Source organism: Pseudophryne corroboree, chromosome 1 (assembly GCF_028390025.1).
Source record: "Pseudophryne corroboree isolate aPseCor3 chromosome 1, aPseCor3.hap2, whole genome shotgun sequence".
Taxonomy (NCBI): domain Eukaryota; kingdom Metazoa; phylum Chordata; class Amphibia; order Anura; family Myobatrachidae; genus Pseudophryne; species Pseudophryne corroboree.
Window position 1 is genome coordinate 1,133,367,355 of NC_086444.1, and position 24,944 is coordinate 1,133,392,298.

The 24,944-nt window shown below is 42.5% G+C and overlaps 1 protein-coding gene and 2 pseudogenes across 2 annotated transcripts in view; 2 read left to right on the plus strand and 1 right to left on the minus strand.

The window, feature by feature from the left end:
• The window catches only part of MAN2B2 (mannosidase alpha class 2B member 2), a 144,286-nt gene that overhangs the window by 112,212 nt on the left and 7,130 nt on the right, over window positions 1–24,944 (plus strand). For both annotated transcript variants that reach the window (XM_063923658.1, XM_063923650.1), the window contains exons 13-17: window positions 8,779–9,031; window positions 11,032–11,142; window positions 12,144–12,336; window positions 14,870–15,004; window positions 15,542–15,651. In XM_063923658.1, coding sequence (XP_063779728.1) covers window positions 8,779–9,031; window positions 11,032–11,142; window positions 12,144–12,336; window positions 14,870–15,004; window positions 15,542–15,651 — 802 coding nt within the window. The remainder of the gene's footprint in view (window positions 1–8,778; window positions 9,032–11,031; window positions 11,143–12,143; window positions 12,337–14,869; window positions 15,005–15,541; window positions 15,652–24,944) is intronic.
• Window positions 2,890–3,008, minus strand: LOC134947774 (5S ribosomal RNA; annotated as a pseudogene).
• On the plus strand, window positions 4,428–4,546 carry LOC134947783 (5S ribosomal RNA; annotated as a pseudogene).

The window sequence follows — 24,944 nt, forward strand, 5'->3', positions numbered from 1 at the left end:
GGGGGTAGTGGGGTCTGATCTCATTAAAAATTGGTATTCGTCTTTGGTAATGATTCCTGTTCTAAAACCATGCAATAAAAGTGTCCTCAATTCTTCAGTGTAATCATCCTTCGGATCTTTAGGAAGCTTTTTATATGACTCTTCATCTGATAAGTCTTTACGCTTCTGCAATGTATTTCATCCGATCCATGACGACCAGCCCCCCCCTTTGTCAGCTTGTTTTATGATTATCCCTTTATTTTTCTGTAAATTCTTTAGGGCCTCACTTTTTCTATTGTTAAGATTCTTCTCTTTGATTACTCCCTGGTCCATGTCGCACAGGTCCTTTTTCACTAGTTCGTAAAACATGCTAATATTGCTACCCTTAGATTCTAAGGGGTAGAACTTGGAGGTTGGTTTTAGGCCTGATTTGGAGCGGGTCTCATAATTTGCTATAACAGCATCCTCTTTTCTTAGAAAGTGTCTTTTCAGTGTTAATTTCCTGACATATTTGTTTAAGTCTATAAATGTGTTGAATTTGTTCAGGCCTTCTGTTGGTTCAAACGATAGTCCTTTTACTAGTAACGACACTTCTGGTTCCGTTAGTACATGTTGGGAAAGGTTGAATATACCCTTTTCGCTTGGATTTGTTGTTATATTGTTCTTTTTTTGTTTTCCCTCCCTCCTGCCTCCTCGGGATCCTCTTCTTCTGTATACCTTCTTTTGAGGGGCGATGCATGATGTATGTCTTCTCTCATCGTGTTCTTTATGTTGTACTTTGGTCTCGCTCCTGTTCTTTGGGATAAAAAATCCTGATCACTGCTTGAGCCATGCCTCTGTAGAATAGAAAATCTATTGGATGTTTTTAGACTGCTATTAGGAGTGTTTCTATTGTTATTTTGTGTGGCGTTAGTTCTTGAAGTGACGGTTTTCCAATTTCCTCTGTCCGTCCTTTGGTCCGACTGTTTGTTGGAGTTGAACCTACTCCAATTTTTTACTCTCCCTTGTTCATAATCGTTTTTGTCCCTATGGAACTTTTTTTCCTTTCCTTTAATCACCTCAGCCTCAATGTGCTCCATTTTCTTGTTCAATACCGATTCGTTAATTTTGTAGTCCTCCTTATCTTTAAAAGGTTCAAGTTCTCTTTCCTTCAATTTAATGTCAGTCTCTAAGGATGAGAGGGATTGTTTCTTTTCATCAATTAGGAGTTTCATTAAGTCTATAGAACATGTGTGTAGTATTTTGTCCCATTTTTCCATAAATGTTCCCTCTTGGTTGCCAAATGTGGGTTGTTTGAGTAGTCTAAGGCCCCTCGGTACTCTGTTCATTGATATATAGTGCTCAAGGCCTTTGATGTCCCACCTTGTTTTAACCTCTTTTGTAAGAAGTCTTTCAATACCCCAAAATAAGTCATCTAAATTAGCAGATTGGGTTGGTTCATTGACCATAGTACTCTCGTTAAATATTTTTTGGCACCAAACATTTCTTTTACTAGTACGATCTGTGTTCCTCAACATTCTATAGGGTGTGACCCTCCACCAGGCCGCAATAAGAAATTAACACCGAAAATAGTTTGGGAAACAAGGATTAATATTGCGCCACTTGTGATACACACAGATATGTTAAAAGACTGGATTTTTTGGCAATCTTGGACACTCCCCTCTGTACCTAATGGGGCGTCAAGCTGGTTCCTTCAAATAAATACAGGGATGGTGATTCCCTGGATGAGATTTGTTAAAAGCGGGGGAGATGAAGGATATATAGCGACCCAGGTGTCAGTATAATAAGTATATAGTTGCCAATGTAAGTAAAAAAGGTATTTATTCACGTAAAATTAAAAATTACAGGAAAAACATCTAAAAAAATGGGACAATGATAAAACACAAATGAACTAAAAGCACTTAAATGAATTATATAAAACTACAATAAAAGCAAGTATAAGAGCAAGTATAAGAATTTTTTTCTTATCTTAATTGAGGTAGGTAAAGGTTCCCAACGCGTTTCGTCTGATGAGACTTCTTCAAAGGGTAAGGGTACAATAAACCTGTGAGTCTATTTATAGCTGTTACAGCATGGTGGGAGGGTCATATCTTAGCAGGGAGTCATGTGATACAATTAAGTATGTAATGCAACTAGTATATTTAAAAATGCAGTCTGAAGGATACCAGTCAGTTTAAGATCCACAATAAGTAAAAACGATTTGATCTGAGCGGTTTTTGAGGAGTTAAAAGATGTGAAATGTCTATTTGTAGTATAATCACGGCACTTCCGCCACACTTCCGGGGACGGAGGCCGCGATACGTCACTTCCGCCCCACTTCCGCTGCCGTCTGCGCATGCGCCCGCGGCGCTGCGATGTCACTATCTGGTCCACACAGCAACTTTGTCTGCCAGGGATCGAGGAGTCTTTATAGTGTGTCCTCTCCCGGCGGCCATGTTTGATGGGATTTTGTCTATTCTTTATAGGTATTCGTGGCCATTTTCTAGTAGATTGTCTGGCCCAGCACCCGTCCGGTAACCGTGGGGATCGTTCCATATGGAAAAAAAAAAAGATATATAGTGTCAGGAATCCGTCCAAAATCATATGATTACATCTTCCAAATGGTGGTAGTACAATATCTCATATTATAGGGCAAGTGCAAGTGATTATTTAGCAGTAATGAAATTTGTCTAATAAAGTGCTTGTGCATTAGGTGTGCTATTTTACAGGGATGGCTCTAAATAATTGTGCGCAGAATTATTTGTGATATTAAAGTGACAGTGTTATTGAGGTGCATAGTGTATTTATAAAGCAGTATATAGCAGTATTTCTATACATGATTTAATGTAATAAATTAATATGATAATATAATAATATAATATAAATATAAATAGAGTGTTTTACCTTTCTCAGGCCTCTATGAATTACTGTTTCGTACAGTACCTGATCTTCCCAGTTGGTCTCCCCTACTGGTACTGATCGGGCCCAGCGCTGCTTGGCTTCCAAGATCAGGCGTGTTTGGGCATTTCCAGCGTGGTATGACTGTAACTTCGTTGTGCCTTACGGATTCACACTCTACATTTAGTGACGTAAATTATTTTAAGGTGTAAATTAGGTGATATAAAGTGACTAGTATGGTGAGACAACAGTACGGGTGGGGTGGGGGTGGGGGGGGAGGTGTTGGGGGGAGGATAAGACTGTGGGGGGTGGGGACAAGGTATGTGGGAGGGCGTGGATGGGGATAGGGGTTCATGTTCCATTGAAAGATGGATGAAAAATAATAGTACCGTATTTTATAAGAATGGGGCGATCTCATAATTGTCATTAAATCCTTTTGGCTGTAATGTCTGTAGTTGGAATATCCAGAACATCTCTCTGCGTGACAATTTATTAGCGAGATCTCCTCCTCTCTCCCCCAGTTTCACCAGTTCGATGGCTTTAAAGGTAAGGGCTTCTGGGTTGGAGTTGTGTGTTGTGGTAAAGTGTTGGGAGACAGCGTGAGTTTCCACTTTATTCTTGATGTTCCTCACGTGTTCCTGTATCCTCAGTTTTAAAGGCCTCTTGGTTTTCCCGATGTATTGTTTACCACAGTCACATTCCAGAAGATATATGACAGACTGGGTGTTGCAGTTCATATATTCCTTGATCCTGTATTCCTTTTTCTTCTCCATGTCCGTAAAGGTTCTCCTGTTGGGGTGTAAATATCGACATACATTGCACCGCCCACATTTGTAAGAGCCCTTACATTTGGGCCAGGTGTGATCTTTGTCTTGGTCATTCCTCAACATGCTTGGGGCTAAAATGTCCTTCAGGTTTCGTGATTTTTTAAAAACTATCTCTGGGTGAGGAGGGAGGATTTCCTTAAGGATGGGGTCCATGAGCAGTATCCACCAATGGTTCCTGAAAGACTCTCTGATGGATTTTTCATGCCGATTGTAAGTAGTTATGAAAGCCGTGGAGTCTTTCTTTTTTTCTCTTGTTTTATATTCCAGCAATTGTGGTCTTTCAACCAGGTTGGTTCTGGTGATGGCTTCTTTTAGAATTGTGTCCGGGTATTCTTTCTGTTTGAATCTGTTAGTATACAGTTCCAATTGTGTCTGACAGTCCTCTGGTTTACTGCAATTTCTTTTGATTCTACTAAATTGGGAAAACGGGATGTTATTCTTCCAGCTCCTCAGATGGTTACTCTTGTAGTGGAGATAACTGTTAGTGTCCACATGTTTAATGTAATTTTTAGTGGTGATTCTTCCATTTTCCCCTGTGAGAATCAAATCCAGAACCCCTATCCCCATCCACGCCCTCCCACATACCTTGTCCCCACCCCCCACAGTCTTATCCCCCCCCCCACCCCCACCCCCACCCCACCCGTACTGTTGTCTCACCATACTAGTCACTTTATATCACCTAATTTACACCTTAAAATAATTTACGTCACTAAATGTAGAGTGTGAATCCGTAAGGCACAACGAAGTTACAGTCATACCACGCTGGAAATGCCCAAACACGCCTGATCTTGGAAGCCAAGCAGCGCTGGGCCCGATCAGTACCAGTAGGGGAGACCAACTGGGAAGATCAGGTACTGTACGAAACAGTAATTCATAGAGGCCTGAGAAAGGTAAAACACTCTATTTATATTTATATTATATTATTATATTATCATATTAATTTATTACATTAAATCATGTATAGAAATACTGCTATATACTGCTTTATAAATACACTATGCACCTCAATAACACTGTCACTTTAATATCACAAATAATTCTGCGCACAATTATTTAGAGCCATCCCTGTAAAATAGCACACCTAATGCACAAGCACTTTATTAGACAAATTTCATTACTGCTAAATAATCACTTGCACTTGCCCTATAATATGAGATATTGTACTACCACCATTTGGAAGATGTAATCATATGATTTTGGACGGATTCCTGACACTATATATCTTTTTTTTTTTCCATATGGAACGATCCCCACGGTTACCGGACGGGTGCTGGGCCAGACAATCTACTAGAAAATGGCCACGAATACCTATAAAGAATAGACAAAATCCCATCAAACATGGCCGCCGGGAGAGGACACACTATAAAGACTCCTCAATCCCTGGCAGACAAAGTTGCTGTGTGGACCAGATAGTGACATCGCAGCGCCGCATGCGCAGACGGCAGCGGAAGTGGGCCGGAAGTGACGTATCACGGCCTCCGTCCCCGGAAGTGTGGCGGAAGTGCCGTGATTATACTACAAATAGACATTTCACATCTTTTAACTCCTCAAAAACCGCTCAGATCAAATCGTTTTTACTTATTGTGGATCTTAAACTGACTGGTATCCTTCAGACTGCATTTTTAAATATACTAGTTGCATTACATACTTAATTGTATCACATGACTCCCTGCTAAGATATGACCCTCCCACCATGCTATAACAGCTATAAATAGACTCACAGGTTTATTGTACCCTTACCCTTTGAAGAAGTCTCATCAGACGAAACGCGTTGGGAACCCTTACCTACCTCAATTAAGATAAGAAAAAAATTCTTATACTTGCTCTTATACTTGCTTTTATTGTAGTTTTATATAATTCATTTAAGTGCTTTTAGTTCATTTGTGTTTTATCATTGTCCCATTTTTTTAGATGTTTTTCCTGTAATTTTTAATTTTACGTGAATAAATACCTTTTTTACTTACATTGGCAACTATATACTTATTATACTGACACCTGGGTCGCTATATATCCTTCATCTCCCCCGCTTTTAATATATATATATATATATATATATATATATAATATAGGGGCTGTGAACAGCGCCACAGTACAATCGACTTTATCACACAATTATGCAAAGTGCAGTCATGTGGGGGACACTCCCGGTGGGGATGTAGTTTGCTTAAGCCAGAGGTTCCCGAATGCGGTCCTCAAGGCACCCCAACAGTTCAGGTTTTAGGTATATCCATGGCTCAGCACAGATGGTTAAATCAAATTGACTAAGGTGCTAATTAAGTCACCCGTGGCCATCATGGATACATTTAAAACCTGTACCGTTGGGGTGCCTTGAGGACCGTGTTTGGGAACCTCTGGCTTAAGGAATATTCAGATAAATGGGTGTCAGCTCAACCCTAAAAGGTTGAGGCGGTGGTGATGCTCCTTATTTTAAAAAGTATAAAGTCAAGGATAGGGTAAAAAAGCGACCTTAAGTGTCTCAATTTATATAAAATTATGACTGACATATTGGATAAAAAGTATAACATGAATTTATTTAGACAGATATAGCAAATAGAAGTGTATTACATACAATTGCTAAAATTGCACATGAATCGCACTGTAAAAAATGGATAATCCTAGACAATCCATAAAAGGTGACACTTTTAAAAAAGGAGGAAGGAAAAAAAAGAGGAAAAATGTTAAAAAATAAAATATTATTTATATATATATATATATATATATATATATATATATATATATATATATATATATATATATATATATCCATACAAAAAAGCACGGCACTCCCAGGACTCTTCTGCAAAAACGCCTTTATTGGCGGTGTTCTATCAACATGTTTCAGGACATCTGCCCTTTCGTCAGGATACACCAATATACGTATATTGGTGTATCCTGACGAAAGGGCAGATGCCCTGAAACATGTTGATAGAACACCGCCAATAAAGGCGTTTTTGCAGAAGAGTCCTGGGAGTGCCGTGCTTTTTTGTATGGATATGTAGATTGCTGCACTAGGCACCTGGATCAGTTGTAACTGCAGCGTGGAGTGCCGGCTGAGTTGGAGCAGTATATATATATATATATATATATATATATATATATATATATATATATATATATATATATAAATATATATATATATATATATATAAATATATAAAACACTTTTTTTTTAAAAGAGGAAGATGCTTATCTTTTAGGAGAGGTGCAATCTGGTAAGGACCAACGCGTTTTGTCAGGTAGACTTCATCAACTACATATAATTTACAGTATATGTTTTTGGCAATCTGGGGTATTTAGCCCGGTAGACTGTTTAATGGTGGAGTGTTTTTGGGTGCCTAAATCTGGGTTCACCTATGGCTTTTCAGGTTCAATAAAAAAATTAAGTGATTCTTTACTGTCCGCTTACAGCAAGAAATGAAAAACTAAACAGGATGTAGTTGTGTGACCAGCGGTCACAATCTCGATGCCGGGAACCCGCCCCCTAACAATCCTGATAGTCTGCATATCGACTAACAGGGTATTTTCCCACTCGTGGTGTCCACGACACCTACGAGTGGGAATAGAACCTGTGGCGAGCACAGCTCACCACCGAGCCCGCATGGGGCTTCGTTGCGCTCGCCCCCCCCCCCCCCCCCCCCCACCCCACCCTGCCGGGCATCTCAAAGCCGGGATCCCGGCATCGGTATGGTGACAGGTGGTCTCCTGACCGCTGGTCACACATATCCAACCCAACTAAACAGCCTAGCCCTCACTCGGGGTACTAGGGGGTCTATGTACAAACTCTTGGAAAGAGATAAAGTGGGTCAATAAAGCCTCATAACTGACATGTTACAGAAAGTTAGGAGCTGTTTGATTGTTACTTTATCACCATATAACAGAGTTTCTCAAACACTATATCCTCAAGGCACCCCAACGGTACAGGTTTTAAATGTATCCATACTTGGCCACGGGTGACTTAATTAGCACCTCAGTCAATTTGATTTAACCATCTGTGCTGAACCATGGATATACCTAAAACCTGAACCTTTGAAGTGCCTTGGAGACTGCGTTTGAGAGACTCTGCCTTATACCTTACAGTATCTCTCTCCAAGGCTTATTACATAGACCCTCACTTCTTGGTCCCAACCTACTATGGGCAGCTAGCCTACATGCAAAGTTTCACAGTATTGTAAATACGGTCTCTCACAGGTATAGCTTCCTAGCCTGGTCTGGCTTGGCCTCTGGCTTTTGGCTGCCACAGCCCCACTCAAGCTCTGTACTCAGGGCAGCCTCTCTCGCTTCCGCAGTCTCTCCTGGACTGTCTCCACACAGCAGCAGCATCTTCTGACCTGGGCTGTCTGCACACAACAGTATCCTCACTTGGTTGCACAGTCTCTCCTGGACTGTCTCCACTCTGCAGCACATAGGTTTGGTCACACCTCATTTTCTTCCCTGTGTGGGTTGAATCTTCCAGCCCCACACACAATCCATGACCCGTTTTCATACAGCCACTACATGTATATACAATATATGGAATACTGAATGTACAGTATATATTGTTCTTGGCACATACTGAATGTCCATCCACCATGAGACTATTTCCATGTTTAATGCCTATAATTTCAATATAGAGTACATTTATTTAACCAGGGAAACAAAGGAAAGGCCTAACTGTTTAATAAACATAACCATATACAATTCTTTTGAGTAAAGTGAACAATAAAATCTTATTCTTGCCAATACTGACAAAGTGCAAAATAGCTGAAACTGTATAATGTGTTTGCGGTCACCATTGCTAAGTAGTGATATAATGCCTCATCAGACACGATAGCGGTGTGGGAAGTAGTGATATAATGCCTCATGAGACACTATAGCGGTGTGGGAAGTAGTGATATAATGCCTCATCAGGCACGATAGCAGTGTGGGAAGTAGTGATATAATGCCTCATCATCAGACACGATAGTGGTGTGTGAAGTAGTGATATAATGCCTCATCAGACATGATAGCGGTGTAGGTAGTAGGGATATAATGCCTCATCAGACACATTATTTATGTTGGGTTTCTATAGCACAGAACCGTGCACTGATCAGATTGTGTTTTATTAATCTGATTTCAGAGATGTCACTGATGAAGGCCACGTCTATGCAATGTTCTCCAGACTCTACCATGCCCCTGAAGGCTATGACAAGACGCTGCTGTGCCGGCACATAGAGCAGCAGTATAGAGTTGGGCCTCTGGAGCTTAATCGGGAAGCAGTAGTCAGAACACGAACGGATCTGCAGACCAATAAGATTATATACACGGACAACAATGCGTACCAAATGCAAATGAGAGTTTTTAAGGCCTATGACAGCAACAAAGTGGCCAGGGTAGGTGGTGGATAAATCATGCACATAATTCAATGTGATTTGTTTAAAAGAGGGTGAGATGTACTGAGAAGAATGTTGTTGTCCTAGAGGTGTAACTGGGAGTTTTTGCTCTACAGGCATGTGTTTTTGTGGTTATTCTGCCACTCTCCCCATAGGAATTGTAAGCTACACTCATTTTATGCCACGCACTATCCTTGTGTACCCACAGCTAGGGGAAAGCCTGGTCTGTTAAAGCTTGCAGCCCATCATCAGGGGACCCCAATTCTCTGTAGGTCCCTACACTTGCATAGATACCCAACACATCAGTAAATTGCAGTTACGTGCACTCCCCTCCCGGGGGGTACAGAGAGTAACCACGATACAGGGGCTGACTTGTGAGCTTTCTGTTTTGTTCTAAAATTTTACCTAGTGCTATCATGGTTGCCGTTAGTCAGGGCTATGAAAGGCCTAGTTGGGGTCACTCACATGGCAGCCCCTGTATAGATGTTACCCTCTGCATCTGAGTGCATTTAACTTCAATGTAATGGTGTGCTGGGCATATATGGTAGTGTACGGGCTTGCAGAGGTTTGGAGTTCCTTAACGATGGGCTGCAAGTTAAATGTTTTGATCAAAATATGTACTAAAACCCCCATGCTTTTATCTGCTAGATAAACACAGATTTATAGTATATTATTGTAAGCGCAGATAGCAAAAGTCTTTTTGTGCATGTATATTATATTGTGATATGGGGTAATTAGCTGGATAGAGGGATATACTGGTGTAGGGTCTAGTTGCTCAATCAGGATCCAAAAACACAGCTTTGTGTAAATTTAATTGGTGCTTGGTACTGGCAGCATAAATGAAACAAAACAACAAACGCCTAGCCCCCATTCAGTACACTGACTCACTTCTTCGTCTTGACTATCCTTGGGAAGCTAGTCTGCATACAAATCCTCTCAAAGTCTCTGCCTGCTTATTTGCTCCAGCCTGGCTTGGCTGCCACTGCTACTCACAAACAGAGCCTGGTAGCCCACCCTGCCACATGCAGGTCTAGACTTGCCTCCTGGCCTACTCACATTCAAAGCTCATTGGCCTGTCTTCTTCTCAACCATATGTAGCTCAGTCCCTGAGTTTGGTGGCCTTCCCTGTCTCCATCAGGTATAGGCTCAGGTCTCCTGGTCCTCAGTAGCTTCCTAGCATACTGAGCTCTGACTGGCTTTCCAACACCAGTTGAGCAGGATACACAGGCCAGTCTGTCCTGACTGACTGTCCATTAAAGCAATTGGGTGTACTCACACCTGTCTTTTCTTTTCCCTGTGTGGGCGGATCCCTCCTGCTGCACACAGAAAGCATGTCTCATTTGTGCAATTTACCCTTCTACTGCCACAATATACATATAGCATCTTTTATTGTGTTTTTTTATGCGAAAATGCATCTTGGACGCAAAGTAATGTAACATGACGCAGTAGCAGCTTCTGCTGATTAAAACTATATGCATTTTGCCTATATTCTCTGTGTAACTGTGGCCGTATCTGCATCCAAAATGCCATGTTACAGTGTTTTCCGTGAAAAAATGCATTAAGACGTTCTGTGCTACCGAGTCACACGGCACCCACGCGTTATGTGTAATGCGACTTGTAGCGCACGGATCAAAGATGTAAGAGGACACATCTACACACACACACACACACACACACACACACACACACACACATTGAGAACTGCAATCTCATTTTCGCATTTTACAGTACCAAATCTTGTTCCACTTTTGCCATAACACACACAAGGAGCACCCATGGCTTATTTCTTGGTTACACTATTAATGTAGACAATGGTTTTCTTAAGCAGAACCCAAATCATTGATGACAATATCGCTGCTAGAACTGAGAGTTACCACTTATTTGCCCTCTCTGGTCATCATGGGCACCGACTTCTGCTTCTTACAAATGATCATTGTAGTCTGTCACAACTGCTGGATTTGGGCGAATATAGTAAGGCCTAACACGTTTTTCTCTCCTAGAACTACTATCCAATGGTTCGTACATCTTATATAGAAGATGAGCAGATGCGACTCATCATCCTGGCTGAGCGGTCACATGGGGTCTCCAGTCAGGACAGCGGCGAAATAGAGGTATCGCAAGACTTTGATAATAAAAAAATATTGTCTGAAACATTGTGCGATATGTAATGATACCAAAGGGCAGGGACTATCCTCAATTTCTTTTGGTTTCCCCTCAGTTGTTTTGGGTACCTGGGAATTTCACTAAGTTAATAAAAGTCCCAGCTAACATATAAGGCAAATTCAAACAAATACAAATTAGAGGATCCGTATGATATCCAAGTTGTCGGGATCCCGGCGGTCAGGAGACCGACGCCGGGATTCGGACAGCGGGATACCGGCGGCTTGCGCAATAGTATTAACTAACTTTTAGGCATGGAACTCAAACTTGCAAAGGGCGTAAAACCGCAGTCTAGTGTTGTGTCAGGCTGATATATGTCCCTGGATTTGTTTTACCCCCACACTATCGGTAAGAAGGGATAGCACAAGGCCCTAGTCTCAAACCTTTTGCTACCTCACAACCTACGTAATCTGTTGTGTGTTGTTTCATCTCGTGTAAATCAGTCAGACCGGAACCATGATTTCCCTAGCCTAGACTTACCCAAAACCTTCTTAGTTCTCCCCTAACATGGTTTTTAACTCTTCTGAAATTCCAGTGGTCATAACATGGGTCAACTCAGTTTGGCACCGAAAGAGTTGCCCTACGATTTGCCGGCCAGGGTTATAATGAGGGAATCCCTCTCTGGACTCCAATGTAGCTGCTGGGATGGAGAGCCGGTAGAATAAGGAAAAAACACAGAGGGCCAGTATAAGATAATGGGTGTATGTAACACTTTAGTCCTACTGTCCTATGAGAAGTCCTTTTGGAGGTGAACATTTTAGATACTGGTAAATGGATTAGTGTTAAGCATGGCATACTTTGGAGAACATGTAATCACGTACCTTTGACTGGAATGATGCGAATGGGGCAGAGACAAAGGATTGATCATTAATGACATGGCCAGAGTACCCCATTTTGTCACATTACTAACAGTAGGTGTAGTTTTGTTGTGGTTAATATGCTTATTACTTAGATCATGCTGCATAGAAGACTGTGGAATAACATGGAATGGGACCTGAACTACAATCTTACATTGAATGATACCTCCGTTGTCCGGCCAACCACCTGGCTCATGATGGGATCAAAAGAGGCCACAGGTTCTCTGTACCAGAGATTTGGGCTTTTCCTGGAGCATAGACCACTGGTGATGTTTACTCCGCTAACAGGTAACTTCTTACACTTTTTATTAATCCAAAGTGCAAGATAGATTCTAGGAAACGATTTATTCTCTGTGTTGTTACTTACATAATAAACATTATAAGTCATTGGGAATGTCCGTTATCCATTTTAATCATGAAAATTTCCTTAAGGATAATAATAAACTGCTGCTATGTCCCTGAGAAAATGTGATTTTCTTCTTAAACACTTAGGCCGGATACACATCAGTGCGATGTGTTGCCGACCGATATCCGAGCTGACATATCGTGCCACCCATACACACTGCATAATGCAGTGGTACGACAGCACGATCTAACATGCTATGCTGCATTTAGCAACATGGCATCGCTAACGATATAATTTATTTATGCTTTCCTGTGACACATTACAATACTTATGAACCTTTATCCTACAGTAATGAGCACTAACAAGAGCAAAATAATCTGTCTAGATAGAATCCTGCCTCAGTGCTAGCCTGCGCTATGCTTTGAATGCCAAATATATTGTGTACATAGATGGACGGAATGCATTTCATGTCCATGTAGGAAATTAAAGTCCGTGTATGTGGCTGCGGCTGCCACTGGACAGATAAGGGTTACAACTGAAGAGGTGAGTGGGTGAAGGTGTTATGTTACGCTTAAAAGAAACAGAGATATTCACAGTTAAATATAAAGTGTTAGAACTTCCGAATTAGACAGCACTTTTATACACAAAATACTGTATAACAGTAAACGGACAACCAACATTTAAAATAACATTGTTACTATGATCCCTAGGTCATACCACCTTCATCCATTTTAAAAAAAACTAAAAAAAAAATTCAGAAAATTGTTACATAAAACCTTCATCCTCTCCTCTTCAATGGTTTGTGAGCTTGGTAGGTGGAGCTTAGGGGAGGTCAGCCTATAGATGTGGTTTAGGGTTATCGGAGCCATTTTATATTTGTAGTGTACTAGACATTTTGGTTTTAACATCTTCGGCTGCGAAAGTTCCCACCAACCCTCCCTTGGGTTTCTTGTCAGTTTGGTGTCTGCATTATCCCGTGGTAGGAAAGAACAGTAGCAGTGGCTATCTGATTTTAGAACTTGAATGCTCTTGTCACCAATACTTGGGTTAGGCTGATTCTATCCTACTGGGGTCAGCGGCACCATAGTCCAGGTGGGCCTTTTTCTGTTGTGTCATTGGTGGGGAAAGGTGGATACAGATACCTTGCGTCGTGGGAATGGGTTGGCAGTTGGCCTCCCATCTAGGCCTATGAGGAGTTGGTGCAGATGGTGTTTTTGCTTAGTTAGACCGTTCTTTCATTGACGCCATACCTTATCTATTCTTTTCGCCCTCTTGCCCCATAATTTTGTTAATATTTTAATAATTTAATTGTAAAATCAAGCTGACCTTTCTTTTCCCCATGTACAGTATATGACTTCATGTTATTATTTTATTATAGATCATGTTTAAGTTGTTTACCTTGCACTGCTGGGTGGTGGACGCATATCAAATGATTACCATGATTTTCACAGGCTGAGGGGGAATTTAATTGTGCGCTGGAGATTTGAACCCCCGCACCCCCCCCCCCCCCCCTTGCAGGGTTTTCCTATTCAATTGCAGGAGAGAAAATGAGATGCAGTGATTTCTATATCAATCACCATGTCTTATATCGCGCATCCCAAGAGCAAGTCTGATTTTTCCTAAAATCTTTATTTTTAGGAAAAAATCAGCAGGGCTTACTCTGGCAACCTGGCAGGAACCCCTCTGAGTAATGAAGCAATTGGAAGTTTCCAATTAGCTTAATTAGTCCGTTATTACTCGCCTTCTGAAGGCTGTCTTCTTGATCCAGCTATTGGGACACGTTCTTTTGCATCAGGTTTTTTTGCTGTGAAAACTTTGCGCCCAATTGAATTCCCTCCTTTGTATCGCTCTTTATGTCTAAGTTAACTTGGTGTGCGCTTCATGTCTAGCTCAATGCTGTAACTATGCATGTACTTATGTAACGCCGCTACGTTTAATGGCTTTTGGATTATGTATTAATGTCTACATTTTACAAGTACATACAGTAGTCACCTTTTTGTGAGTGTGACATACTATGTAACAATGATACTAGTTGCCTGTGGTATATTTAGTTTAGTATCCCTGCATTTTGCGGTGATACTTACTGTTATACCACTGGTATTTAACATTACTTACCTGTCCGGCAAGATCCAGTGGTGTCTCCCTCTGTCCTGATGCCTACTGTGTTACTGGTTATTCTCATGCCCCTGTCTGTGCACGCACATAGTGTTTCAATCCTGTGGGATTGATTGTACCGATATTGCCACCTATAGATGGCGTAATAATTTCTACAAAAGCAGCGGTAAGAGCCGTAGTTTCCCAATGACTCATTGTTAAATGGAGCCCTATACTGTATAGCCTATTGTAGCAGTTGGCTTATTTAGCGTTTAAAATATAATTTCTAAGAACACTTGCTGTGGTGTTCTACCTTCGTTTTATTTACCTTGCACCTAGATGCCTAATTTAATGCGTTTTGTATTCATTGCTCTCTGACAGGAAACGGAAAAGCTGAAAATAAAGTGGGTGATGTCCCGATTATTTTACCCCCCAATCTTCACCTTCAGATCCTAAGTATACCTGGCTGGAGGTATTCTTCAAACCACACAGAACATATGCACAATCTACACAGAGGTAAGACAAGTATTTAACAGGGCACTGTGCTTAGAATCTTAATGGTATCATTTCCTTTTTATGTTCTTGTAGTAAGCAGATAAACCACAGATGGGCCCTTATATGCTATTGCTGCAATCGCGCCAAACATTTTTTCACGCAGAGAGCCTTTTTCGCTGAAATGTACGTCTTGATTGCAATGTGATTCAGACTCCGTCGCACACAGTTATACAGTTATCACATATTAGATTAATCCGTGCAGTCTTGTGAAGCGATTAAGATGCACATCCCAGCAAAAAAGTCGCTACATCGGTCTGCGCAGCTCACTTACACCAGGCAATTTGCGCCGCATGGGCACATTGAGGCTAGTTGAACGAGGACACATCTGTAAAAGTTAATATTCCGAGCTCAATTTGAAATGTTTTACCTTGGCTTCATTGTTGTTACTAAAATTATAAATGCGCTGCTCTGATGACTTCTGCAGTCATTAAACAAGTGGAGATTAGTGTGACGTGATGATTGGAAATTAAGTCATGCCGTTTTTATGGGTAATCCCAGGTAAAAGACCGGGTGATGCAGATTTTCACCGTGTGCTGCTAAGGATCCAGCACCTGTATGAGACTGATGAAGACCCTGTCCTCTCCAAACCAGCCACTGTAAATATCAAGGTATGTGCTCATACAGATGGAGCAGTCTTTGTTGGCTCACAGGGCACAATGTGAGGCATTAGGAATATGTGCTACCGACTGTGCAACACACAAAAAAGTCGTTCATGATCCCGGTGGCCACCTGTATTCTTTATTCATAATATAGCAAGTATTCAAAATGAAGTTAATTTTCCCCTCTCCTCACTATACCATTCCTCTAGGCTCCCTCACAATTCACAACATCACATTCTATCTTGTTCCCCAAGCCACTGCCTTGGTGACAGTCTCAATTCCAGGCTCAGCCTCACACATCAGGTTTCTTGCTGAATTGCAAGAGTATGCCACTTTCCCACTCAGGACATTACCAAAACATTTTATCTACTGCTGCTGACTAGCTTCCCCCTCTCCCATCTTTTTTTGTCCTAAATGATGCAATGAGACTGCTCTATCTCCTCGCATCCACATCTACTGGTCCGCAAATCCCTACACTTCAATTTTAAGTTCAAATAAAAGGTACACTAGTCTCCTAAACCCCCATTACTTGTAACAATCGTACATCTGCCCTCATCACTAGGGGAAGATGCCCTCTCGTGCGCTTCAATGTGCTTCTGACCTGTATCTCCTCTATAATAACCGCCTCTCATTTTCCCCTTCCAAAACTTCTCCCATGTTGCTTCCCTCTCACATGTTGCTTCCCACTCACTACCCTTCCTCATCAGACTCTTCCCCAATCTTCAATTCATAGCAATAGCTACAGGTTGAGTCTCCCATATCTTGCCTCTCCACACTCTCTAGAGGTTGCAATGCTGTCTCCTTGTTGTGGGTCTTGGCTCCGATGCTGGTTGCCTGAAGCCTGCACAATGTGCTCTATCTCTATGGGGTAGTTGGTGGCTCTGTCACAGCTGCCCTGAGCTCTTTTTATGCCTCCATGGACCTGCAGTTCCTGTACCCTGCTGCCATCTTGGGTAAGAGAAAAAACGTTGGTTTTTAGAATACCAGATTTGGGAGACTCAACAAGTATATAGATTTGTTGTGTATTAATATATTCTATTGTATTAATATAATACTTAGATGTTAGAAACATAGAATTTGACGGCATATAAGATCCACTTGGACGATCTAGTCTGCCCTAAACACGTGTACGCACATTTTTAGAGTGAGCATGACTTAGGATAAATTTATGGTGGTGTTATTAAAATACTCCCAGTATTAAACACGCCATAGTGTCCCCATTTCACATTTTGTCACACTGAAACCCTAGTATTCATATGCCTTGGTGATGTAGCTATATGTGTGGCAGCCCCTTGGCGACGGCCCCTTCCTGTTATTTCATTAATGCTGCACTCCCTCCCCCGCCACCCTGTTCTCTCCAGCTCCCTCTCACCCTGCTACTCTCCAGCTGCTACACCCTGTCCTCACAATCCATGGTTTTCTCCAGCACATTGCTTTGGTTTTCAACTGCCACTCTTCACCCTCCCCCCCACTTGGTGGGTGCATCAAGAGCTACCATCTCTACGGTGAATGTATCTTAGTGCATACTTTCCACAGTTCTGAATGTACTGTACACACCTCAATGCAGCAAACTACAGTACAGGTAAAATTTTGCACAGTATGTAAAACACTTTAACTATAAAAAAAAGTGTCTGTTTTAGGCTTATTGCAACAGTTTTTCTTTGTTTTGTCCCTAAATTAAGTATTTGGAAACCCCCTGCAGAAATCTTGCCTTTGCCACAAATGACCATACTGCAATGTTTTTAAACGGTGGGCTCAACATATCTTTATTGCAAATTTAGCACCAGCATATCCTCTGTCAGCTCTGTAGCGAGTGAGGCTCTCACCACAGCAGTATGACTTCATAATGACTGTTACTCACAGGTGGTTTGTGGTTCTGGTCACTTAGAACATCATCATATTTGTGCCTTGCAAGTACAGTAAGACTTTAAAGCAGTCTTATAATCTTTGCACCACATATGTGGGTGAGAGATTTAACACCCTTTAATAGGAGCATTTAAAAAAAAATACTACATTTCATCAGCCCTTATTTCTTGACCTGTGTATGTGCTATAATGGGAACATGTGGGTCATTTTAGGAAAATCTTCAACTTTCTATTGGTTATTACTATAGGTAACTTTTTACTTGTGTCTTTTTAGAAAGGGTCTTAAAATGATCGCAATATACCGTAGTTATAATTTGAGACACTTGATCATTTAGAACAGGTTTTAAATCAGGGTTGGCTGGTTTAAATCTCCTTGGTTTAACCAAATTTTTTTTATTTAAAAAAGCCTATAACAAGGGTATCCCCTTGGTATTATTATATATTCTTGTAGCTTGTGGTCTTCATTTGAGTGAGCTGAACTAATGCAGTAAGCTCAAACACACAACAGAGATATAGGGAGGGCGAACCAGTTCAGAGAGGTACTAAATCTGTCTAGCATCAGCTAAGACTCCACAAACTCCTCCCCTAACAATCCTATAGGACAGGAGAAAATCACAACTAACATTTTCAATCTTAAAGTGTAAACAACTCCAACACATTAAAGAAGCAATACACCGATAAGCAGCTCATGGTTTCATCTGCTTCATGTCTTTTTCAATTCAAAACTTCAGTCCTATTGAGATGTGTCTGAGTGTACTTTGTATGTTTAATTTATCTACATATATTCAGATGTAATAGGAATAATAAGCAGTAAAAAATTTTTTATTAGAAAATGCAAAATAAATCATATCAAAGCTTAATAACTTTTGATAATGTTAGAAAGCATTAAAACATCATTTATTAAGGTTTCTAATACATAGCAATATTTCACAGTATTAATATAATAAGCAGGATTGCATTTTTTTTCATTAAAACAATAATGCAAAAATAACTGGTTTGAACCAAAAATAAAAACAGTGTAAGCTAAAAAAAACAAACAAAAAAAACTTTCTTTCTCTTACGTCCTAAAGTTTGCTGGGGCCCACATTAGTACCATGGGGTATAGACGGGTCCATTAGGAGCCATGGGCACTTTAAGACATCAATAGTGTGGGCTGGCTCCTCCCTCTATGCCCCTCCTACCAGAATCTGTTTAGAAAATGTGCTCGGAGGAGCCGGTCACAGCTAGGGGAGCTCTTAGGAGTTTTCTTTGTTTTTTTATTTTAATTAGATCTTTAGGTACAGGAAGGCTGCTGGCAACAGCCTTCCTGCTTCATGGGACTTAGGGGAGGAGTAGGAACCAACTCTAGAAGTTAATGGTTCTCTATCTCCGCTGACAGGACACTGAGCTCCTGAGGGTGATGATCACAAGCCTACGAGGCGACCGCTCACTTCCGCAGCACGGCCGCCACCGCCTAACAGAGCCAGAAGTAAGAAGAGTGGTGAGTACAGCGCCGGCGTCCCGGTTAGCGGGTCGCCGGTGGGTATGGTGGGACAAGGGTGGGAGCGCAGCTCTGACAGGCTGTGCTCCAGGAAGGCTCAGCAACTCTTCGTGTAGGCGCTTGGCTTCTCCTCAGAGCGGATCCAGCACTCACCAGCGCCATTTTCCTCCCTGCAGACACAGAAGAAATGCTGACAGGGAGCGCTGACCCTCCACATAACTGTTACTGTGATACCAGGGTGTTATAGACAGGGGGGAGTGAAGTGTTAGTAATAATCAACCTATTAAGGTTGGTTTCTCAGCGCCGGGCTTTTCTCATAATAACTGCTCCAAAGGGCGCTGTGTGTTTGGCTCCTTAGACTCTGTGACTCTCTGAAGGTACTCAGGGGGGAAACTGTATCTGACATTTTCCTGAGTGTGTGTATATCCCACATTACCATGTCTAAGAACTCTGCGTCCTGTGCTGCAGAGTGTTTATCTTCTCCCTAGGAGTCTATCCCATGTACTCAGGACTGCAATATACTGTCTCAGCCTTCTGAATCCGAACCCCCATGGGTGGATTCTTTAATGAGAATGATATCCCAGATTTCTACAAGGATGTCATATACTGAGAAAGAGACCAGTTTTTGAGGAAATCTGTGGGGGGGTTACAGTATTTGGCCCCCAATACTTCATCAAAACCCCACCTACATACCCACAAAAGCGTACACTTGCCCAGATAATGCAAGCTGACACTGATACCAACTCTGATACAGGGGACAGTGATGGGGACATGCAGGGAGGGGATGCATCCCTTGCAAAAGGGGTGCAACTAATGATTGAAGCCATTAGGGATGTTTTACACATTTCTGAGAACGTACCTGAACAGGTGGAGGAATCTTATTTTACAGAAAGTAAGAAATCCTCGCTTACCTTTCCGGCTTCCATGGAGTTAAACTCTTTGTTTGAAAAATCCTGGGAAAACCCAGAAAAAAAAATTCCAGATCCCTTTTCCTGAAGAGAATAGAAAAAAGTGGGAAAACCCCCCTATTATTGACGCATCTGTATTGAAGTTGTCAAAAAAGGTGGTTTTACCTGTTCCTGGTTCAACCGCTTTAAAAGAACCGGCTGAACGCAAGATTGAGAATACACTCGAATCACTATACACAGCTAATGGGGTTGCTTTACGGCCCACTATTGCTTGTGCGTGGATTTCTAAACCATAGTAAAATGGTCAGGCACATTGCTAGAAGACTTAGATACTATGGATAGAAGTGACATTGATTCTTAAGTCACATACAGGATTCTGCAGGGTTCATGGTGGAGGCCAAGAAGGACCTTGGCATGCTGAATGCACAGGTTACTGCTATGGCGGTCTCTGCGTGCAGAGGACTCTGGCTACGCCAATTGACTGCGGATGCGGAATCCAAGAGAAGTGTGGAGAACCTACCCTTCACAGGTCAGGCTCTGTTTAGGGATGCTTTGGATGCATGGATCTCCACAGCAACTGCGGGTAAGTCCACTTTTCTTCCCTCAGCAACACCACCGGCTAGGAAGTCTTTTCCGTCGCCTACACTGCAGTCCTTTCGGACCGCAAAATTTAAGAAATCGAAACCCCCTCCCACCTTCTTTAGAGGAGGTCAGGGAAAGTCCCAAAAACCTGCGTCATCAGGTTCCCAGGAACAGAAGCCAGGTTCTGCTTCCTCAAAATCTTCAGCATGACGATGGACCTCCCTACCTGGAGGTCGGGCAGGTGGGAGCAAGACTAAAAGTCTTCAGTCACGTTTGGGCGTCATCATGCCTAGACTCCTGGGTAAAGGATATCGTGGCCCAGGGATACAGACTAGAGTTTAAACAACTCCCACCTCACAGATTCTTCAAATCAGGCTTATCAGTTTCGCTGACAGACGGCGCTGTCCTACAGGAAGCAATTCAAAAATTGTTTCAAACAAATGTCATTGTTCCTGTTCCACTCCACCTACAACAAGGGTTATTACTCAAACCTGTTTGTGGTACCGAAACCGGACGGTTCGGTAAGGCAGATATTAAACCTAAAGTCATTGAACCCCTACTTGAGGGAATTCAAATTCAAAATCTCAGGTCTGGAGGAGGGGGAATTCCTGGTATCCCTGGATACCAAGGATGCATACCTTCACATTCCGATCTGGCCGCCTCACCAGGCTTATCTCAGATTTGCGCTTCTGGACTGTCACTATCTGTTCCAAGCACTGCCATTTGGCCTCTCCACAGCACCAAGGGTATTCACCAAGGTCATGGCGGAGATGATGCTACTCCTCCAAAAACAGGGTGTGAACATAATTCCAGACTTGGACAATCTGCTGATAAAAGCATTTTCCAAGGAGAAGTTGTTGCAGGGTATTGCTCTCTCAATTCGTCTACTCCAGGATCATGGGTGGATCCTGAATCTTCCAAAGTCGCATTTGGAGCCGACAAGGAGACTGCCCTTCCTGGGAATGATACTCGATACAGAAGTACAGAGGGTGTTTCTACCGGTGGAGAAAGCGTTGGTGATCCAATCAATGGTCCGGGAACTCCTGAAACTGGCCTGGGTATCGGTTCATCAGTGCATTTGTCTTCTGGGGAAGGTGGTTGCCCCCTACGAGGCTCTTCAGTACTGAAGGTTCCATGCGAGGTTCTTCCAATTGGATCTCCTGGAAAAATGGTTGGGATCACACCTTCACATCCACCAGTAGATATGCCTGTCCCCGAAAGCCAGAATTTCGCTCCTCTGGTGGCTACAAACGTCTCACCTACTCGAAGGCCGCAGGTTCGGGATTCTGAATTGGATCCTCCTAACCACGGATGCAAGCCTCAGAGGTTGGGGAGCAGTCACCCAAGGAGAAATCTTCCAAGGAATGTGGTCCAGTCAGGAATCGCTCCTTCCAATAAACGTTCTGGAACTATGTGCCATTTACAACAGCCTTCTACAAGCAGCACATCTTCTGCAAAATCAAGCCATTTAGGTTCAGTCGGACAACGTCACAGTTGTGACCTACATAAACAGACAGGGCGGAACGAAGAGCAGAGCTGCAATGTCAGAGGTACAGATGGGTCCATGGTTATCTTGGCTAGTTTGCTGCGCCTAGGCTCAACATGGTTTATTAACATAAACCGTTCATCTATTGTTCTCAGCTGCAATATAATACAGAGAACAATACAGCAGGGGATTAAGTCCAACTGCTCAGTCTCAGTTAATCCTATTAAAGGTCAAGATAAACATGGACCGATCTGTGACAAGAATCCTCCTCTGGGCAGAAAAGCACGCGATGGCGCTGTCAGCAATCTTCATTCCGGGAGTGGACAACTGGGAAGCGGACTTCCTCAAGAGACACGAACTCCATCCAGGAGAATGGGGCCTCCATCCGGAGGTGTTCGCAGAGGTGACAAGCCGATGGGGGGTACATCTGATAGACATGATGGCCTCTTGCCTCAACAAGAAGCTTCGGAGGTACTGTTCCAGGTTGAGAGACCCACACACAGTGGCGGTGCATGCACTAGTCACTCCATGGACGTTCCAGTTGGTGTATGTGTTCCCTCCACTTCCGCTCATCCCAAAGGTTCTCAAGCTCATAAAAAGAACAAGAGTTCGGGCAATCCTCATTGCTCCGGACTGGCCAAGACGGGCTTGGTACGCGGATCTTCTGGAATACTGCTGGAGGATCCGAGGCCTCTTCCTCTTCGCGAGGACCTTCTGCAACAGGGGCCGCTCGCCTATCAAGACTTACCGCTGCTATGTTTGACGGCATGGAGGTTGAACGCCAGATCTTAGCTCGGAAAGGTATTCCAAAAAAGGTAATTCCTATCCTGATACAGGCTAGGAAGGGAGTAACGTCAAAGTATTACCATCAAATTTGGAAAAAGTGTGTGTCTTGGTGTGAATCCAAGAAGTTTCCTGCGGTGGAGTTTCAACTTGGACGGTTTCTCCTCTTTCTGCAAGCAGGTGTGGATATAGGCCTACGCTTGGGCTCCATAAAGGTCCAGATTTCGGCCTTGTCCATTTTCTTCCAGAAACAATTGGCGGCTCTTCCTGAGGTTCAGACATTCTTGATGGGGGTTCTGCATATTCAACCACCCTTTGTGCCTCCTACAGCACCTTGGAATGTAAATGTGGTGCTGCAGTTCTTGCAATCGGATTGGTTCGAGCCTTTACAGGACGTGGACGTCAAGTTTTTTTTACTTGGAAGGCGGTCACTCTGTTGCAGTTGGCGTCTGCTCGACGTGTGTCGGAATTGGGGGCGTTGTCTGTAAGAGCCCCTATTTAATTTTCCATGAGGATAGAGCTGAGCTCAGAATGCGTCAGCAGTTTCTTCCAAAGGTTGTGTCAGCCTTTCATATTAATCAACCTATTGTGGTGCCAGTGGCTACTGACTCCGCAATTACCTCAAGGTCCTTGGATGTTGAGGGCTTTGAAAATCTATGTGAAGAGAGCTTCTCGTCACAGAAGTCATACGCTCTGTTTGTCCTTTATGATCCCAACAAGGTTGGGTGTCCTGCTTCTAAGCAGACAATTTCTCGCTGGATCAGGTTCACTAGCCAGCATGCTTATTCTATGGCAGGCTTGCAGTGTCCAAAATCTGTTAAGGCCCACTCTACTCGTAAAGTGGGTTCTTCCTGGGTGGCTGCCCGGGGTGCCTCGGCTCTTCAGCTTTGCCGAGCAGCTACTTGGTCAGGGTCGAACACGTTTGCTAAGTTCTACAAGTGCGATACTTTGGCCTCTGAGGACCTAAAGTTTGGTCAATCTGTTCTAATGGAACCTCAGCACTCTCCCTCCCGTACTGGGAGCTTTGGTACATCCCCATGGTACTAATGTGGACACCAGCATCCTCTAGGACGTAAGAGAAAATAGGATTTTAATTACCTACCGGTAAATTGTTTCTCGTAGTCTGTAGAGGATGCTGGGCGCCCGCCCAGTGCTTCATATTCCTGCATGGTTACTGGGTTCAGTTTGTTAGTTCAGCCATTGCGGAATTGTTCCAAGTTGGTTAGCTTGGCTTTCCTTTTGTTGTACGTGTGAGCTGGTGTGAATCTCGCCACTATCTGTGTATTTCCTTCTCTCGAAGTATGTCCGTTTCCTCTGGCACAGTTTCTAGACTGAGTCTGGTAGGAGGGGCATAGAGGGAGGAGCCAGCCCACACTATTGATCTCTTAAAGTGCCCATGGCTCCTAATGGAACCATCTATACCCCATGGTACTAATGTGGACCCCAGCATCCTCTACGGACTACGAGAAAAGGATTTACCGGTAGGTAATTAAAATCCTATTTTTTCCAACGCGTTTTTACATTAAATCGTGTTTCTCTCCAGTGTGACGGTCATGAACTTGTTCACAAACAAAAATAAAATTTTGCATTTTAAAACCTTTATATTTGTACATACTATTTAAATTATCTTTTGAAATTCTAGATTTGTAATTTTCTTTATTTGAACATTGAACACTGCAGCGCACAGTTTCACTTTTGTTTCATGTCTGCCGTTTGCATTTATACACAGCTAAAATTTATAACTTCTATCTCTAACGTGTTTGAGATGGTTCACATAGTGGGCCTGATTCTAAGGTGGATGCAAATGGCACCATGGCTGCATCTTTTGTCGCATCTGCGTCTTTATGCCAATGTCATGTCTGATTTTTAAACAAGCAAGACGCCCACTTATTTAGCGTATTTAGACGCACCATTGAAACTTGCGTGAGCCCTATGGCAGGTGAAGTTTCTTGATCTGAGTATGGCCTCCACTATGAGCAGATCGGCTTCTTAGAACGCAGCTGCTTCAGCAACAAATTTTAATTTGATTTTCTTTAAAAAAAAAAAAACGATTTAAATTGTTGTAAATGTAGATATTCCTTTATCTCTGGCAGATTTTTTACAATTAAATGTTGGTATTCTAATCGAGTACATCTTAATGTAATCAGACGGTTTGCATTGATTAGTATGGAAAATTCTGGAAATGAGTTGCTAAATGC